Below are 20,248 nucleotides of genomic sequence, written 5' to 3'. Positions count from 1 at the left end.
ACTGAAAAAAACTCAAGAAGCTCCACAGTTATTCTGCCTGTGAGCTGATATACTCCTCCACTTATGTTTGTGTCATCTGCTGCAGCGAATGTGTGGCCAATGAAAGTAGGCAGCGGAGCCCATCTGATAAGACAGATCAGACACCCTCTAATTCCAGAAATATATTTTGTGCTTTGGGCCATCAGTAATCCCTCCTTGATCAACTGTCACTAATCTGGCCTTGAAAATGCTAGAAGACATGTAACTGTACCCGTCGCTGCATCACCTCCTCCTCCTCCGTGCTTCACCCACCCTCCTGTTACCTTAACGTATCACAAATCTGCCTACTGGGTCGTGTGCGTGTGTGTGTGTGTTACATTTGAGGAAATCAGAACTCAGGCTTTCTGCTTGAGTTTGTTTCCCTTCAGCATCAATGTGCCCTGACAGTTGACCCTGATTTCCCCTGCTTGTCTTTTCACACACCATTTCTTCTCTCTCATTTTCTACTTTTTTTTTTTGCTGTGTTATTCTGCTCTCTTGTCGGTTGATTTCCTCTCACTTTCTGTCTCCAACTATTCAAACCACTTATTCTTAATTTTACACAAGCAAAGACGCATACACATAAACTCCTAATTAATAAAAAGGCACATAGGTGCATTAACATCATGGACATTAAAAGCTTTGTCCGCTAATGGGTGCCAAACAGCACAAATGGCATCCATTTACGGGTAGTTAATCCACAATACATTGACTGATTGCCTTCTCTTACATCCACCTTACATTCATTGATGTGTGCTCAGTCTGCTGTGGAAACAGACCATCCTCTACACATTGTACTGCATATGTTCCGAACATGTACCTTCTATGCCGCTGGGGGACCTGACATGATGCTTATATATACACACATGGAACATCTAAAATATGTTTTTCAGCCCACATAGCTGGCAGTTGTTTTGGCCCTGACATCCATCTAGAAGCCCCACTGTCACTGAGGAGAAAATAGCAGCAGGGAAGGATTAGGATGTGAGATCTGAAGCTGCAGTAGAATTTCTCTCCATGAGAAACCGCAGCTGTAGAAGCCCTCCTGCATTTACCATCTTCATATCTTACACGTTCGATCACAGAGAACCCTTTCCATTCGGTTTTACCTTTGAAGGCACCTGAAAGGTTAGATTTCTCCCTGTCTGCTGGAACAACATCACATTCAACTTTCCAGCTACTTAGGTTTTAGTAGACTTGTGAGATATATGGAATTAATATAAATTCATAAAATCCTCCTGCTTATTAAGACTGATGTGAGTAATACTTTCAGCTGCTTTAATGTGAAGTGACACATTACTTTGGCCTATTTTCAATGTCTTAATGTCCATTTATGGATAATATGTGTAAGTACACAAAAAAATACAGTGTTAGTACTTAAAGGAAATCCTCACATGTGAGTTATATTGTACATAGATTATGTATTAAGAGGATTTTCTTAAGCACAAAGTATAAAACTTCCACAACTTAAACTGCTTATTTTTTATAGCTTATGCACTCTGGGAACAAGCTGTGAAGTCAAATATAACTTGATGTGTATATACTATTAAGAATGAAAATACAGACTGTGAATGTGAGCTGTCTGCTGCTTCTGCAGATGGAAACTTGGGGCTTAAATTTTCTAGGTTAGAGCAGTTTCCTGTTGTGTGTGTGGAAAAGGAATTGGCTAAAAGAGCGAACTGGCTTTGAAAGGTGAAAAGCAGCTGACTGGCCCCAGACTGAACACAATGTGGGCTTCAAATTGTTCTGTTGTTTTTGAGACGTTTCTCAAAGGTTCCAGCTGCTGATATGATGAGCCTATATTTACAAAGAATTTCAGTCTGTCAGTCATATTCAGCAAAGGAGAAGGAAATTAAGTTCCTTTGACAGCTCCTGTACATGTGAATTGGATTCTAATACAATTTAAAGATATAATCCTGCCTAAACAAGCACGTTTACAGAGCCAGTATATTCCTGCTACAATTTCTAGAAAAAGAGAAGCTAAATTGACGGTGATATACATGAACACAATATGAGGTGGCTTCTGAATATAGTGGACCATTTCAACCTTACCATTAATTTACTAATAAATAACTATGATCTTTCTTTTAGATCACAATTCAGAATCATTGTACTCATCTTGGGCAGGTGGACATTTAGTACGTCATTTCACGTCATCAACAAATCATGAACTTTATTTCATGCCATAAAACAAACATAGCATCCACATAACAACTGTATATTCTTCATAAAAGAAATGATAAACACGGGAAAGAAACAGTGAACACATTCATTCATTGCATTATCGGAGCAACCAAAGCTCAATATACTATCATACTGTACATTTACCTATGCTCTACAACAACTACTTACATCTTACAGCTTTCATTAACTACTGTACACAATCTTAATAGACGTTCTTTCTAATGTCATTACACTGAACAGTTTCTGCTTAACCTCTGTACTCAAAATATAAACTTCTATTTGTGTGTGCTGTACCGTTAAACTTCATTAAACTCTTCTGATTACATACTGTGAATGTAAAGTAATGGCTTTTGAGTTTTATTTCTAGAGTAACAGTACAGGTAAACTGCAAAATTATTTGGTAATTGTTATAATCTGCTAATGTCTCACTACACTTCAGTGCAGCTCTTGGCTTGTTATAACAATAGTTAATTGAACATTTTCAATAGACAATCTACAATAAATATCCATTCTTCACAATTAGGTCCATATTTCATATTTTTCTAAAGTGCAGGAGTGACACATGGGCGATAGGAGTTTAGATGCGGACCATAATCGTTTGTTAACTGTGTTCTATCTAACCCATCAACAAAAAGACGCTTGGTAGCAAAGCTTTGAAGGAGACAACAAAGCACAATACCACAGAGAGAACAAGGGGAAATGCAGGTTAAACCTACCACTATTTCTGTTTTTCTCTGTACTGAAGAACAAGTGATGGATAGTGATGGATGGACAGATCAGTTATCATTCATGTATTTCTATTTTTTGTGGCATCACTGACATCATATCTATTCTAAGATGTAGATTTGATTGAAATAAACTAGCACTGAGAAATAAGAAACCATGCATTTTTTTTTTTTTTTTTTTAAATATGTCTTGTGTTTCTATTAAATCGGTAGCAAGAAATGTGCCAATACTGTTGGCACAGATCCTGATCACACGACGAAATATTGCATTACCTCAATCCTTTCTCTCCAAGGTTTAAATTTGTTTCACTGCTGACTGATTTATCTGAGCAGTCTTATTTTTTATAGCCTTGGAGCATAGCTAATGCAAAAACAATCGTGGTCATGCCATGAGGAAAAAGTGGATATCAAAGAACAAAAAAGGTTAAATGATTATACAATCGCCTCTTCCTCCTGCTTTTATTGTGTTGAATGGCAGCAGCTTTGCTCTGTCAGTTGTTGTTCATGATCCACCAAGAGGCTGTTGAATAAAACGATAACTGAGCATCAATGTTATATGTTCTTCGCTTGAGCCAAACAAATGAGCAACAACAATAACAGGGAGAAAAAGCTAATAATCAACATATATTTCTGTTTTTTCTTAAAAAAAAGTAATGGCCGCCTAAATTTACGAATAATTATCTAACACACTATATCTCACACAACTAACACAACACCTTTAAAGTTGATACAGAGATACGTATATAATATTGTGATATTACGGAGAAACATTAGCTACGGAGAAACATTAGCATTGAGTTTCTGGACACCATATAAAAGACTAATATTAATTCTGCTTTTAGCTCGTTTTGGTCACCAGCTCCTGAGTGAAATATCTGGTTCTTTAACAGCCAAATGCACACAAATATGCCACAATATTCACCAGCTTGTCACTAATTGACTAATCAGTGCTGAACAAGTAGCACACAATGTATTTATCAGAGCTTTTTTAGCTGAAAATTGCTACCTATTAGAAATAAATATAAAATATTGCCTTTAACTAAGCTCTTAGCTTCATTTAATCAATAATCATTTGAATCTTGAACCACTGAGAGGCCCTCTTCATTGTGTGAGGCATATGTAATAATATTTTTTCACAAGACCATGCAATTCTTTTATTTCATTCTCACAGTTTTACTGAGAATAGTTATTCATTCATAAAACTATCAGCTAAATCAGAGTGGATTCATGGGAGACTTTGTGCACGAAATAGCAGCTTTAAATAAGATAGAGATTATCGTTTAAAAGTCTGGGTTTTACCTGGGAGGAGCATGGTGGAGACCATCTCTGGCTCTTCCAGTGAGTCGATAATGCAGCGCTGGAAGGTCTTACTGATGGACGACTGCAGGTAGCTGAGTGGAAAGAAGGATGTAAATGACGAAGCTGCCATTTGCCTCTCAGCAAGGCAATGATGCTTCAAAGGCAGCTTGTGAGCAACTTGGTGTGCTGTGCAAATTTTAGTGGAAATTCTCAGAAAATGTTTTCTAATCTAATATGCCACAAAGGCCTTGTGATCCTACCTCATCCAGGAGAGACGGTCCTGCCAAAATTCGTACATGATGAAGCATGATCTGTCTGGCAGGTTCTGGACTGAAACGCTAAAAATAAAAAGAGAGAGAAAAAACAGGACAGTGGGGGTTATCTAACATGTCTGGGATAATTGAGGCGATTTGAAGTGGCTGCATCAAACCAGAGAGCGATCCTGATGCAAACAAAGGCACAGAGGCAGACAAAGGGACATACTGCAGGTTGTTTTGCTGGCTGCAGGTGGCATCTGTGTAGATTTTGAGAGCTTGCTGAAACTGCTCCACATCCCTCTCCTTCACAGACATTTGTCTCTGGACCAGAAGTATATTCTAGAGAGGGAGGAGAGAAACCAAACCAGTGAGTCATGATCACATCTTATAATAATGCTTAAATTCCATTTGGATTTTTGGTTCAAATTGGTGATTTTCTTTTTTTTTTGTTTCCAGTTATTGATATTTTGGTTCTGTGCAAATATATAATCTGACACAATCTTACATACCACTGTAGCTATATTTAGCACATGTTGGACTCACCGATTTATACGTCCCTGCCAATGAGTCCTCTTTGAGAGGTTCAAGATGTGGACTCTGAAAATGGCATTAATATTTCAGTCAGCAATGAGCAGAACAAGAATTAGCAGCTCAAACGATTTCAGCAAAAGCATGACCTCTAGTCTTGTCTAGTCTGTCACAAAGCATTGGCTTTCACTATGCTCAGATCACCACATTCATAGCAACCTTCCTACAGCCTCACTGCAGCCCTGAGAATGGCATTTGTACTATATAATTGCCTGTATGGCCAAGATAACACAATTGAATTATTAATGTTGGCAGGCTAGCTCATTGTCCTTGCAGGTTGGAAATCTAACCTTGAAAAAAAACCTCATGTATACTTTCAGATAAATATTTGATATTATAAGAGCAAAAGCAAGATTCAAAAATGAAATGAATCCCACAACAGCACTAATGAGCTATTCTGTTTCTCTTTAGGCCTGCAGGCAAAATATTGTGGCATTTTGTAAATTTTAAGGACATCTGTTATCCCAGAGCCCCAATAGCAGGGTTAAATCTGTGCAGCACTAATGCATCAATATCTGTGCAGACTATCAAATTTATGAACAACTGCTGTGTCTCACTGGCTCAATGAAGCCTTGAGTCCAGTTTGATTGAAGCATGCATTCACAGACTGATGCCTTATGCGTGACATCCAGTGTGTGTAGTTCAATGCGGTTTGTACCACTGGCCTCAACATCCACATGGACTTTGTAAAAATCATCCCCTCTGACAACATGTTGGATCCCATACAGCAGGGCAAACTCTGCGTATCTGCAAACACCCAGCAGGCCTCGTACGGTCTGCTTGACAACAGCTGAGCTTCTGTAGTTAAACCTGCTTACACGTCACAAAAAGCAATTCTCCCTCATGAGACAAACCTTTTGGCAGCAAATTTCTGTCTTTCTAACACAGAAATTAAAACACGTTAGTGTAGCCCTCAGGAGTACAAGGTGGATGTGGTCCTCTGGCTCCCACTTTTCAGATATGCCAGTGATATCGCCATTTAAAGTCCCTGAATGTCCTCTTATTCAAAAGACTCTACATTTAGAGATGGGATTCATATAACTTTTTCAATTGCTTTGACCCTTTTGCACCTTAATTTTGCTTCTTGAGGTGATTCAAGCCATTATTTGGATGTTTATCTTATCTTATTCTATCTACAGATCAACATTTTTTTGAAATACTTATTTGTTTTCTTGTTGACAGACTGATACCACGCTCATGTCTGTCTAGATGGTTTATTAAGCTTAGCGTAAAGACTGGAAGGACACAAACCTCACACTCCAGTTTGTCTATGAGCTGCTCCAGTTGGTTGATCTGAGAGCCCCAGTGGTTGTCTGGCTCCACGCTGACCCCTGACCCCCAAAACACAACATTAGCACAACACAGCACACAAAGTCTGAACACTGACAGTACGTCAAAGTGATGCATGTTGTATTTTGGATAAACTTCTGTGAGGGTCCTCCTATGCGAAACCGCTGCAATAAGCCCTTTTAAATGTCCAGTATTGGTCAAACATTTCCTCCACTATTTTGTTCTTGAAACGTACCTGTGGTGAGCATGCCAGAGTAGGGGTCAGTCGGGGAGAGACACATGTTCTTCTGGATGCGTCGGCCGGGGCGTTTGGCCATCCTCTGGATAGGCAGGTCCTCAGGCTTCTTCAGTGTCCTCCTCCCTGTGCAGCCCTGGTCATGAACAGCATCCATGGCGCAGTCCAGTGATGACTGAAGGGACTGCAGCTGGGTGGAGGTCTCCCTCAGCAGGAAGCGTGTCACAAACTGACCAAGCACTGACGAACCCTGATACTCCTGAATAGAAAAGGTAAAAATGAAAGGATTTAACCAGCCATGATGGAGGGAAAACAATTAAAGTAATATTATTCATTCACTTGTTATCATTAGTCCAAGAAATGTTGGTGTTTTTGTAGTTGATATAATGGACATGTCTCCATGTTAATCTTCAATTCACATGAACTGTGATCACATGAGGGAATAGCTGCAAGTCCAAACAGCATACCGATTCTTTGTTCATGTTATGCTCAGATTTTTGAGAAGGGAGCTGGTTCTCAGATAATCCACCATCTCTTAACACCCTTAAAACCTTTGAAGTAGTTTGTGGTCTCTTTGGATTATGTTTTCAATCCCCCTTTAAAAAAGAAATAAGATCTTGTTGCAGTTATCTGGTCAGAGGAACCAAGTTAAAACAGCATTATTCCAACCTGCTACAAACACACACGGTGTAGATTACCCTGAGTTAATGAATGCGAAGCACTCCATGAACTGGAGAGTAATATTATGATGATGTGTGGTTGTTTGGTGCCGGTCTGCAAAAACCTTTCTCAGAACTATACAATTCAGTGGCTGCTGGTTTTTGTTGCGAGCACAGTTTTTGTGGATAATGAGCCCCGTCACCCTTCAGGACCCTGTGGTGCAACAAAATCGAGTTCAGAAAAAATAACAGGGAGACGTTTGGAAAAAAGGACCACAAGCTTGCTGGAATCCTGTTTTCAATGAGCTCTGTTTTCTCAGCAGCAGAGACGCTGCACTACATGAGTCATGGACCTCTGTGCTTTTCTTCCTTTCTTCTTCTTTCTTTTCAAAACAGTGGAGCTGCGACACCACAGTGGATGTTTTCTTTTTATCTCCGGACACCACAACAACACAGAGGATACATTCTAGTCTGCTGATTTCATCATTTTACTGTTTGCTTTTCCAGGCATTGTTGAAAACATTATAATCCGAAGTTCATGTAAAAGTTTTACCCATATCTCTGCCTAAAGCTATATGGGAGTCTAAGTGGTCAGTGAGCTCTGCTATAAGATCAGTTTTATGTTTGGTTTAGCAAAAAGAATTGAATAACTAAGGCGGATCACAGGATGACTAAAACAGCATCTGCTCTTCAGGGAAAAGAAAGCTTTTTGACTGACTAATAGCAACATGAAAAATGCATGAGTTTTAGAAAGGCACGGGTGATATAGAGAAGGGGAAAGAGAAAAGGAGCCAGAGGAGAACGCAGTGTTGGAAGAAGATGGATACACAGAGAAAGGGAATAAAAGAGGGAGGAGGAGAAGTGTGCGTCTGACCGAATGATAGACTCGGATTAAAAAAGAGAGAAAGACACTGAAAGAGAAAAAGATCAGAGCAGCTGAAATATGTCTGTGTGTTTGTGGAGCAGTTATGTTGAGGACATCTTACGTCAGATCAGTTGGACAGCTGGGGGGTTTGTCAGCCTTCGTTACTGTCATGTACGCTCTACTATCACCCTGTGTGCTCTCTCTTACTATCATCGGTAACACCCACTTCCTGTACTGCAGTGAAGAACAAAAAAAAGCTGCTGCAAACCACATTAAAAAAAAAAAACTCATTATAAGTCTGCATCCACGTCTGACTAGCTATCTAATCATAGTCCAGACTCAAATAGAAATAAACATTCACCAGTTGGCTCAACGTGGTGGGTTAGCAGAAATCAATAAAGAATGAGCTGAGCTATTGATTATGTCTTAGTGGAAGTTCTTTGATGTTGATCTTTTTAGTGGTTTGCCTAAAACAACATGATTAGCCCTGCATGCCAGGGCAGACACTTTAATCCCCTCTACAGCTCATGGAATATACGGGTCTGCTCGACCAGGCTTCTTAACACAATTTCATAACGCTCTAATTAGCATGTTTCACAATTCAAGGCTGGTGGTATGATGAGATACTGTGTCTCATTATCTGGATGTACATGTAAAAGAAATGGTGTAAAAGTTTCACTCTTTTGAACCGAACAGCATTGATCTCTATTTCATCTCAAAAGCCCTTTTTCTTAAGTTTACAATTAGGATGGAATGAATGAGCAATGTAATCAAAGGTATGAAATCATGATATGATAAAGGTTACTGGATACTGGTTTTGAAAAAAAGGCTAAAAAAAATATTCAATGTAATGTCAAATGGTCAACGAAGCGTAGTCATGTGAAGTTGTAAATTACACAAGTTAGCAGCAGTAAGAACATAGATACATACTGTATGTTGCCAGGGGAAATCTTATTCACTTGCAAACATGATTTTTGTTTGAAGCAAACATTTTGATCTCGAAATAGATGTTGATACAATGGTCTGCATCATGTTGAAAAAGCTGTCTATCTACTCTATGGTGACATCAAAGTTAACATGACATCTAGTGCTGAACACTCAACAGCATTAATCCGTAGAAAGAAAATGACTGAAAATGTACTCATCTGGTTCAAGCTCCCCTAATGTGAGGATTTGCTGCTTTAATCTGATTTTTATACATCACTTGAATATCTTTGGGTTCTTATTAGCTACCCTACTGGTGTTATATTACTGAATGGATTGCCATGAAATTTTGCACACACATTTATGATTACTTCTGTGATCCCATACCTTTTTCCTGTGGTGCCACTGTGACGTTCACACTAGGTTTTAAGCGAATTGTCTTCATAATTGTTGGATGGTTTGCCATGATGTCCTCGGCAGGAACTTTGGTGATGATCCGTTACATTTTCTTCTATTATATTTCTTTTTTCACATGCTGCCTTCTAAATTGCCTTTTTATTTATTTTTATCTTGTAACTATTTATACTTAAATTGTTTGGCATTCATTGCGGACAGCAAGGAAAGAATTTCATTGAACAGGGAAACATGTTTCCTTACTGTGCATATGATAACAAACACTTTGAATCTTGAATCTTTAAACATCATCATCTCAAACATTTTAATTTGTCCAATATTTTGGTTTATGGCCAAATAGCTTTATCATCTGTCTCGGCTGTAATTTCTATTTAGTGCTAATTAGCAAAGCTAACACTCTAAATTAAGACGATAACCATGGTAATGGTGGTTTATCTGGTTAACATAAGGATGTTAGCACCATCATTCTGAGCATGTTAGCATGCTTACATTAGCATTTAGCTCAAGGCACCACTGTGCCTGAGAAAAGCCTCACAGAGCTGTTAGCATAGTTGTAGAAAAATAACCAACAGATTATTCAATAAGGAATGTTGCAGCTATTTGACCGTCATAGTAATCAATACCTGCACCATCCTCTTTACTGGCTATCCAGCTGATTTACAGAGACAAACAGCTGCCATGTTTCTTACACCAAAAAGCTTACACCAACTATCTTGTTAGAGGAGGACATTTCTGAAAAACACAGCTCGCCTTGTAAAGTTGTGTGAGCTCATGCTTGACGATTTATTATCGGTGAGGAGAAGCAGAGCAGATATAGCAGACAGTCAGTCATGCTGGGCAGTTTTCCTTTCTTCTGTACCGCCGCCACAACAGAGTGATCTCAGAGACTCTGACAGGGTTACAAACTGACAGCTGAGGCACAAACAAAAAAGCCTGAACGAATGCTTGGAGGTACAAAGGATGCTTATAAATGTTGTCGAAATGGATGATAGTCTGCTGATGTCATGCTACTTTTAATGATGCTTTGACAATCAACACGGTGCAGAGTGGAAAGTCTTCATCACCCACCTCTTTAGTTTTATCCATGGCCTTCAAGATGGCGACGTTCAGCTTTTCCAGAGCAGACAGGACGTTGACATATTCTCCCAGATATGGCGTGAAGTACTCTGGAGGAGAAGCAGATTTGTTAAGCACTTTCAAATTGCTTTGTGTCTGATCAGTACACTGATCAGTGGTGCTTTCAAGTAGAAGGGAATAAATCCATAAATTAAAGTAATTTGCCATTCAGACTGGGGTTATGTGAGTGTTTGAATTATGGTCATCATCACACAGCTTTAGTAAACACTAAAACTATGAAACATTTGGCTTCTGTGATACATAAAAGGGAACTTAATACTACTAATAAAGTTTTAAGAGTGATTTTATCAGCAAAATGAGTTAAATAAAGACACATAATTACCTGAGAGTTTGTCTATGTCCAGGTTGCTGTGAGACAATAAGAAAAAGGCAAGAAGAGATTAGAGAGATTAATTAGAGAGATGTCAGTGTGACGGTCCACTTTGGTCCAAGCTATTATAAAGCAACAGCACTCTGTGAGGCAAAAGTTTATTGTCTGCAGTTATAAATGTTAGCAGCTCATTAATAAAGGGATTTGAGTCTCTCTTTCTATGCCATCAGCCAACATCTAGTTTTAATATATCGATTTGCCAAATTAATACACTGCTGTGTTCAATTTGTTGTAAATTGTAAGCTTTCTTGTCGTCTTTTTATACATATTTATATTGTTTGAAGTGCAAAGGTGAAGTTAAGCTGCACAATCGAGGGTGGAGCTAAAGCTGCAGTTGCTGAGGGGTCATTCTTACGGTGATTGGTTGGTACTTCAGTGACGCCAACAGCATACAGTGATAGCATTTCTATTTCATCAGTATTGTGTCTTACAGACACATCAAAGCACCCCCTTTGGTGTTATTTGCAATATTATCAAACCTTTTTAAATTCCAATAAATGTTTTTCAATTATAATTGTAAGCTGGCGGCACAGGCAAATGTTTACATATTTCACAATCGTATTTATGCTCATCAGCGTGCAAGCAGAGTGCTGCAAACTCTGGGGCTTTCACGCCAGAATTAAGGCTCTCTGTGGAATATTGACATAATCTCCATTGAAGTGAGGTGCTGACATCTCACTGCCAGGCAGCGGGAGAGGAGGAGGGGCCACAGATGGCAGCGGAGGTGGAGGACATCCAAAAGGAAGATGAGCTTACTCTGTCTGCTGCCTGTCGATGGAGTGGTACAGCTCCTGCATCTGCTCGTCACTGAGGATACCATCAGTGAAGTACGAGTGGAACTCCTCCATGGACAGCTTCCCGTCGTCTGAAAGGAAGAGAAACCCGAAGCAAAATTACACCTCACTAAAGCCTGAGAGGTTTTATCACCTTAATGAAGAAGAGTTTGTTCATTATTCAATATAATGAAACAAGGCTACCTTGGCCTCACAATACTAAATTAATTCCAGTGATACGCTCAGAGGCGTGGCTACAAAGTACCTCACTACATCAATTGTCATGGTCCCAAGATCCGTTCTTATTTCATTCTAAAACCTCTGTCAAGGACAAAACTTGAAGGGAAGAACAACACTCCCCCCATAAAACTGAATTAAACAGTCATTTACCTCATTTCCAATCCCATTACTGTAGCAAATCATTATTTGTAAGTGATCTGATCCAGCTGGAGTAATAATGATCTAATTGAGTACCACATTTTCTTCCGGAATGCTTTTTACCCTCACTGCTAAAACCTGGTACTGAATAATAATTTACCCAATGTTACCATTTCTGCTACAATTTCTTTCTCCCATTGCAACTTGGTAACAATCACATAAACAAAACTTGCACATCAGCAAATCTTATACCAGCGTGTAGTTAATGCAGCTCAGAGGATAAACTCAAGGACAAACATCTGTTTAAGATAAGCATGTTCCACGTTTGATTTGCAACGTCTGGGGCTGCGTGCTAATGGGCCTGTAGGGTCCCGAGGAAATTGGGAGCAAGGATTGAGGGCTAGTTTGAGTAGTCAGAGCAGACCTCAATAGCGAACAAACTTCAGACGATAATGAGATCTCGCCTCCATCTCGGCAGCTTTGCTCTGTTAGCACTGAAACCTTTGGAGACCCAGCTCTCAGATCCCCGCCAGGCAACTGAGCTCAGACTGATAGGCCTGAGCCAACAGTAAATCATATCATCTGTTAGTTTATAAGAACTATTTTGACTTCTTGCCAGCTTACACAGCGGATGGCTCTGGACATGATGCATTTGCAGCAAAGGCTTATTAGCAAAATGATACATTTCCAGAAGGGATCTGCTTCTGATTTCAGTAAGATGCATTCTGTATTTATTACATAAAGTAACACTGTTTTGCAAAAATGGAAATCTGTGTCTTTACTGAGAATTAGTTGTGGTCTGGCTATGTTAAACCTGAGCTGGAATTATCATTATCATAAAAAAAATTATCTTGAAGATGAAACTATCAGAGAAGGCAAAATTCTAATTCCTATCTTCCTTCCCTGTAAAAAAAAAAAATCTTCTTTCCACATGATGTGGGAGTAAACACAGTGTGTTGCACCACTGACTCATTCTCCAGCTTTCTCCATCAGAAATGCTTTGGTGTAGATTCACACCCAATTAGACACCTGAGTACAAGTTACACTACAGCTCAGATGGCGTAATGTGCAAGTGCTCCCTGTTTCTCAGAGAGCAGAGCTGCACTGGTAGAATGCTTGATCTTGAGCTGTGGGAATAAAGACTGTTATCGCCTAGAAGCAAAGGCTGAGGCAGAGTGATGCTTTGATAACTTTTAGTTGCCTGAATTGCACCAAACCTTAACTTTAACTCAACTGTAGTGAAAACAGGTCAGGAAATGCTCATTTGGATCATTTCATAAAGCATTAACAAACAGCCTGTTTTGCTATTCATGTTGGAGGATTTGTTCCATTAGTCCATCAACAACAATTTGGATAATCAGTTAATAATTTCAGTCATTTTTTCCAATACGACAAACATTTGTTGATTCCAGATTTCTGTTGCAAATTAATTTTAAAAATCAGTTGCAGATAGGTTTCACATATGAGCAATTGATCCAGAGGCTTTGTGAGTAACAACTGCCAATACAACACCTCTGCAGGGAAATTTAAAGTGTTGTTCAGATGGATGATAAATCAGTACCGCACGACGGGAGCAAGACAGCTTACATGCTCAAATTGTCTCACTTCACGCTGGATAAAAATGCGACTCTAACAGTGACCTAAATGAAAATCTCTCCCTGTGCTGGAGCTCATATGTTTCCAGCAATTTTAGGGAACCCTAAAGCTAAAAGTGGTAAAACTGTGGCAGCGGTAAATGAAGCCCATCATTGCAATTCAGGAGAATATGAGAGTTAAGAATAGACTGAAGAGTAGACAGAAACAATAAATAACTAATTTTATAGAGAAACAGTGAACCAAGTACAGAATTTCAACTTTCAGCTATTTTCAATATTGCGCAACATATTTAGGTTAGGACTAATTAAAGGAGGGACGTTATTGATAAAACAGTCAATGGATAAATGACCTGACAATATCTGCTTGTCACAAGCTACTCACAATGTTTCTCTTTTTCATTCAAAGCTGCAGTGCTTTTGTACATCAGTGCACCCTTTGAGGATTCTGCTGTAGTCTACAATCCTTTCTGCTACAGCGCTGAATACACCATTAATTAAACACTGCAAGTTATCGAGCGTGCGAGGCAGAAACCTCGCCATGATTCTGAGTGTCTGGAGAGGAAAGGGAAAAATCACATCATGCACCTTACACTTTCATGGAAGCTGTTTTCCAGTATACAATCATGGAACAATCAAACAATACTCATCCATGTGATTAAACTAGTGTGGTGTGTGAAACCAATCAATGGCCTTGACAAATCATTTTTCAGCCCACTGCCTGCAACAACAATGCGGCTCAGATAATGGTACTTAAGTGTGTTTGTTTTGAAGGTCTCCTGAAGGCAAATCTGTGACTTATCGCACCAAGTGCATCGCTCTTCCATCAGGGTTCATTTAGCTTCAATGGATTTAATTGCTAACTAGTCAGTGTTTCTTAATGGGGTTTTCCTCATGATAAGAAAAATAAATAGCACTAAATAAAGGGATTCTAACATCAATGATCGCACCTTCAGTTTCATCAAATCACATTGTGTATCACTGTGTACACCGCATAAGAGATTATTCTCAGCACAAGTCTGGCGAATACTACTTTATACTCTTGTACTTACACAATCGTTTTGCACTTTTAAAAAATGTAATCGCTCATTACAATAGCATGGAGGAATAGAGTGCAGTGGGTTGGTAGCCAGCCCTCATTATGTGGTAAATCCGCAGTGCTCCAGGCATATCATGGCAGCCCACTCAGTGCTGATTGGTAGGAGGCACTTGCCTCTCGGGTGCACGATTCAGGGAGTTTGTGAAGACAAGAACCAAGCAGAGCTCAGCTGCAAATTGAAGATAAATACCACCAACATGCCACAGTTTTCTGCTCTGGCTTTTATTTTCCTTCCTTCTATAAAGAGCGAAAAATAAAAGCATTGTGTGAGTGCTGGAGGGTGGCGGGTGGAAAGAAAATACACAGGGAGGGGACTTGAGGCTTCACAAAATACATGTAATTTATATTGAAATGGAGTCAACATCTATTTTTATAAAAAAAAAAAAAAAACAACCGGTCTTGCGTTTTCAGCTATTGTGATTTTTCCTTTAATTCACACGATAATTGAGACGCAACGAAATAAAAATCCTCCCACTATTTCCTTCAAAGGAAAACATCTTTTAAGGGCTCTTCCATTATTCACAAACCAAAGTTTTTTTTGTATCTAAATATCTCCACACGGGCCGTGAGACACCCCAGACAAGCCCTGCTCATGGCGGCACATGTTGCATCATTAATCCTGCTCTTATGTAACACGTTCACCTTCTCCTGAGGAAACGCATCAAAGTTCGTAGATACACCAGATGCATTAATCACTTGCCCCTTTTGCATTTTACATTCCATTAAATGAAGATGCAGTGCACGAATAAAAAATTAAGAGCAAAAACATTTTCCTGTTTGTCAGCACTGTTTTTCATGCAGATATGAATGTTCTGTCTTTTCCCTGGAGATATTTACAGGGAAGATTTCCTTTGAAGAAAAAAGGGGGATTTAAATATAACATTGTAACACATTAAACAAATCGTCAGTGATATGTTTGCAGGGGGAGTACATTAAATCCACATTAGGTACAAGTCTCAAGTGCATTTTTTTAAAATTATTTTTAGAGTTAAAACTAATGCATTTTCAACCAAAGAAAACATTTGGTATATACATGTTGCAGTCTCACTGAGGATCAACAGTATCATTGGATGTCACTTAGCATTGCATGGCAAGCTGCTGCATCAAAGGACCTCATCCTGCCAAATCCAATCAAGTCACAAAACCAAAAAGATGCAGCTGCAACCTGACCTTGGTTATTTATATCCTTTCTACCTGGATCTCTCAAGGATAGCAACCTAAGATAAGTTCCACCAAGGTCACATAAATCCCCTCAAAGCCAAAACAGGCCGTCTGTCTGAGCAGAGCCATCAAAGGAGTTGAGTGCAACTCCTTCAAACAGATTTTAATGGAGATTTAATTAGCGGCATAATCTAATTAGCTGCACATTTTGCTTACTCACCATTTTTGTCTGCCCGGCGTAATATCTGCAATGAGAGGAGAGGATCATGTTTAAGTTTTTAGCTTTGGGTACAGGCACAAATAACAAAAAGACAGTGGAAAGCATTGAATACATACATCAATGATTTCAGAAGTTTTGAGCAGTAATGGGGAAGTTGTGGCAACAGTTAATTTAGATGCGTAGCTATAAACCGAGATAAAGTGCAACACAAAGGCAGAGGATTTTGTGTATTGGAGAAGCAGTGACGCAAGTCTCCACAAATGTGAGGCAATCCATCTGAATGCGAACAGTTTTTGGGCTTATTCCTCTTTCTTCATGCACAGGAGAACATTTAAGAGGAGCTATAATTTCCTCATTTCAATAACAAAAGAGACATGAGACAGGAAATGAAACGCTGACTTGACGTGCATCCATGGGGAGCTTTGGAATGATAGCTTTTATGTTTTCCTTTTTTCTTTGGGCATTGAGAATGATCATGCTGCTATAAGATATTTCCCTGCTTGCTTCCAGCGACAGTCCTTTATGCTCATGACTTTATGCTGAGAACACGGTCATAACATCATCATTAATGTCTTCAACCTTGTCACTGTGTAACACAGGACCTTTGAGTCACATCTGTCTGTGGACTGTGTGAGGTGTTATGTGTGAGATCAGAGTGGCACCTCTTTCATGTAAAAGGTTTTGTCTTTGTGCTCAGTGATCAATAGAGTCCTTCAGCTGGTTGATTAACTACATCATCAGAGTTGAGCCGTGCACGTACATTCAGCTGTCACCTTTCGAACACGGCGTGTGAAGGCTTGGATACGCTCTGCTCACATCCCATTTTTTTAACAACATCCGTCCTCCATTCAAGACACATTTACTGAGCCTCACAGAATCGATACGAGCAAAAATAGCACTGAACATATCTGCAGACTTAGAAAGAGTGCACTGAATAAAACATTCAGCCTATATGGTTCAATTCAGAGTGCACTTAAAGGACTATACATCAATGTGTTTGCAAATCATATACACTATACACTTGCTGAACATATGCTGCACAGTTTTAGAAATTCACAACAACTTCAGGCTGGCTTCCATTAATTCCACTACGATACAAAAGTCGTTTAGCATCATCGTTTTGAGTCTTGAAACTTGACTAGGTTGCGTAATCAATCACAGTGAACAAACAAGTCTGCTTTCATGTATTTCTGAGTTACACTATCAATGCATGCTAATGCAGTTTAGGGGCAGACAAAAGTCTGCACTGTAAAAAACAAGAACGGTTGATTGACCAAAATTAATGCAGACATGATGTTCACTATGACGGGTTACACAACTCAACTGAAATTTGTTTTAAAAAATGAGATAAATCAGAAAAAATCACGACATAAACAACGATTTTTTTGTTCTAAATGTTGTTGTGACCAAGATATTTACAAATTGAGACACTTTATAGTTAAAAACTAAACTTGTTGAAAAACGTGACACTAACGGAAAACATCAAAAGTAAATCTTAAAAACTAAATGTCCCTATATATTATGAAATAACAAAAACATGTGGCTCAAACTGACTAAATGTCATAAGCAAATAATTGAATACATTAAGAAATAATACAGTTAGCACAATTAATACATAGCATATATAGATTTTCTTATTTTTATTAGCTAAGGGAGAGATTTATATTGCACTATTAATTGTTTATGTATTTAGTTATATTATTTACTGATCATAATTAATGCCATTTGTCAGTTTTAGGACTCAAAGAAGCAGAAAAGCTTTTCAAGTCATTATTTATGTCATCTGGTTGACTTCCAACCGAAAACCTTTTCAAACATAATTTGGCATTTCTGCACTGTGGCGTCTTCACACTTATTGGATAACCTTTACCCCAAAGCCAATCAGAGAGACTGTGACGCGCTAAAATTGGCCACAATTTTTGACCAGGATGACATATCAGTCAGGTCCAAAACAGACATAAAAAGGTTAGTAGTCATCTCGAGCTTAAAGGAACCATGAAAACCAAGTGGTGCGGCCCTTTAACACCTCTGGACTGATAAGCAGGCGTGCAGACTTTTGGATGCAGGAGATGGCTTATAACCTGGGGGCTGCAACATCACTGTCAAATCACCCAAAAACTGTAGAAATGCTGATGTAAGCATCCTGTCTAAGACACCCCAGAGGAAGCCAAGAGGGAGCTGCTCCATAAAATCTGGGAAACAAATTGAGAGCAATAAACATCAGCTCTGGAGAGACCCGAGGAGGAGATTTACTGGTCTTTATACCTCCTTTGTGCTGTTAAGTGGGAGGTTGGTGGAGTGGAGAGAGTTGTGAGCCAATGAAGATCTTCTATAAGCAGTATTAGCTACATAGATGCTGCTCTGTTGTAATTTCCCTCGAGCCTGTTAGTATATGTTATTCTGAGTCCTACTGAACACAATTTAGCTACATCAGGAGGAGTAACTGACACCCTCTGAACACCTACCGCATCCCTGGCTATCTATGAAATGCACGATGCGGCATCCCATCAGCCTCTGAAGCAAATTATTATCTCAAAGAGAGCAGCCAAACACTTCTCAGGGATGTAAAAGCTAACTGCCTTTGCAGAACAGAGTCTGTTAAAACAAATAATGAGTCCTTCAACTTGTCTAAATATAGATAGACAAACAGCTTTTTTAAGAGCGACAGAGACAAAAAAAAAAGCCTCACAAAAGGCTTCTTCAAGTCTAAGTGAGCTGTAATGAGTCTGTTCTGAGGAAGAAAAGCACAAATGGGGCTCAGTGTTGTGTTAAATCCTGCAAATATGCAGCAGGATTCAAATTTTAGGAACACAGAGGGATACAAGAGAAAAGAATCAGTGCAGGTCAAGTTGGATAAGTTGCCTTCCACTGATCACGCTCTTAATTTGTGAAGCTATTAAAGAATAAGTGTCCGTCCATTAGCCACAGTAGTGGGTTCAGGGAAGAAATGGCCGTTACGTAGGGTTGGGCTGGAGAGAATGGATACTAACTGCATTTAAACCAAATGCGTACTTGCTGCAGTCTAATATTGCCCTCGCTGGCCAATAATCTGCCCTGAGGAAACTGGGGAATTTTATTTACAGCCAGCTGCCAGGAAGTCCAAGACCGGGAAATGATGCTGCTTGTTATATCTGGTGTCCTCAGTAAACCAGAGGCAAAATAGGCGTACGGACTCCAAACATGGAGCATAACACATACATGCAGTTTTAAAATAAAACACTACATGTGTGCGTTAGAACATTTCTGTGCATGTAAATCCAACCCTCTGCCTGTGTAAGTCTGAGAAATATCCTGATAAAATCATTCAAGGATCTGTCTATTTTTAAGTGTCTGTTTAGAGCTGTGCGGAGGGAGGGCTGCTCATTAAAAATGTACAGCATATCACGTTTTATATGGACACTGAGGATGCTTCAGCTACTGTAGAGCACAACCAATGTCATGACCCTCATTACCACATGAAAAAGAAAATGGAAAGCAACCCCCATTAAAAACAACTTCTTTATGAAGTTAAAAAAGAAAAAATGAATCAGAGCATTTCTACGTCAGATGACTGTTGTGACACCTCCTTTGTTATTCACGCACCAACGGGCATGCACTCACCTTTCTTACATAATGAACATCAGGCACAAGTGAATGGGAGGCTGACTAGCATCACTTCAATATGGACCATTCATAAAGAGCAGAATGAAAGGACGGTGTGTTATCCCTCCCATATGATGCTTTTGTAAAGACGACCCTTCATGAGATGGATACAATCCATGGATACAATCATGCATGTTATTAGACAGGAATAAATCTGACAGAGGTCTTAATGTGAAATGATAGAAAAGGTATAATGGCATTTCTACATCAGAAAGCCAGCGTGTACTTACATCCTGAACAAGAGAGGTGCCTTGATTTTGGTTGTGGTCAAGCTCCTGCTGCTTTCTCAGGTGCTCGTGCTTGGCAGACTGAAGACACATGGTGATCATCTCTGTGCAGGCCAGCATCTTGCTGATTTCGAAGATGCAGATTTCTGCCTTTCTTTACAAAAAAAAAAAAAAAAAAATGATTGTCCTGT

The 20,248-nt window shown here is 39.2% G+C and overlaps 1 protein-coding gene across 1 annotated transcript; it reads right to left on the bottom strand.

Annotated features, from left to right (window-relative positions):
• Positions 1–2,226: 2,226 nt before the first annotated feature.
• On the bottom strand, positions 2,227–20,177 carry LOC139209899 (N-terminal EF-hand calcium-binding protein 1-like). The gene is made up of 12 exons (XM_070839794.1): positions 20,061–20,177; positions 16,189–16,213; positions 11,722–11,830; positions 10,918–10,943; positions 10,527–10,624; positions 6,597–6,855; positions 6,323–6,402; positions 5,027–5,080; positions 4,710–4,822; positions 4,487–4,564; positions 4,227–4,318; positions 2,227–3,447 (listed from the first exon to the last, which is right to left on the bottom strand). Exons 1-12 carry the CDS (start codon positions 20,175–20,177, stop codon positions 3,419–3,421), a joined length of 1,080 nt encoding a protein of 359 aa, XP_070695895.1. The 3' UTR covers positions 2,227–3,418.
• Between the last annotated feature and the right edge of the window lie 71 nt (positions 20,178–20,248).

Source organism: Pempheris klunzingeri, chromosome 11 (assembly GCF_042242105.1).
Source record: "Pempheris klunzingeri isolate RE-2024b chromosome 11, fPemKlu1.hap1, whole genome shotgun sequence".
Classification (NCBI taxonomy): domain Eukaryota; kingdom Metazoa; phylum Chordata; class Actinopteri; order Acropomatiformes; family Pempheridae; genus Pempheris; species Pempheris klunzingeri.
The sequence above is the reverse complement of the archived record's forward strand: the minus strand, read 5'-3'. Positions and strand labels throughout refer to the sequence as shown.

Bases quoted from the DNA above. Each gene is read 5' to 3' on its own strand.
- LOC139209899 (XM_070839794.1), bottom strand. From the start codon at position 20,177: ATGCTGGCCTGCACAGAGATGATCACCATGTGTCTTCAGTCTGCCAAG. The intron at 11,831-16,188 runs GTGAGTAAGCAA...TCTTCCTTTCAG, and splicing joins ACGCCGGGCAGACAAAAATG to ACGACGGGAAGCTGTCCATG. The intron at 4,823-5,026 runs GTGAGTCCAACA...CTCCCTCTCTAG, and splicing joins TGGCAGGGACGTATAAATCG to AATATACTTCTGGTCCAGAG.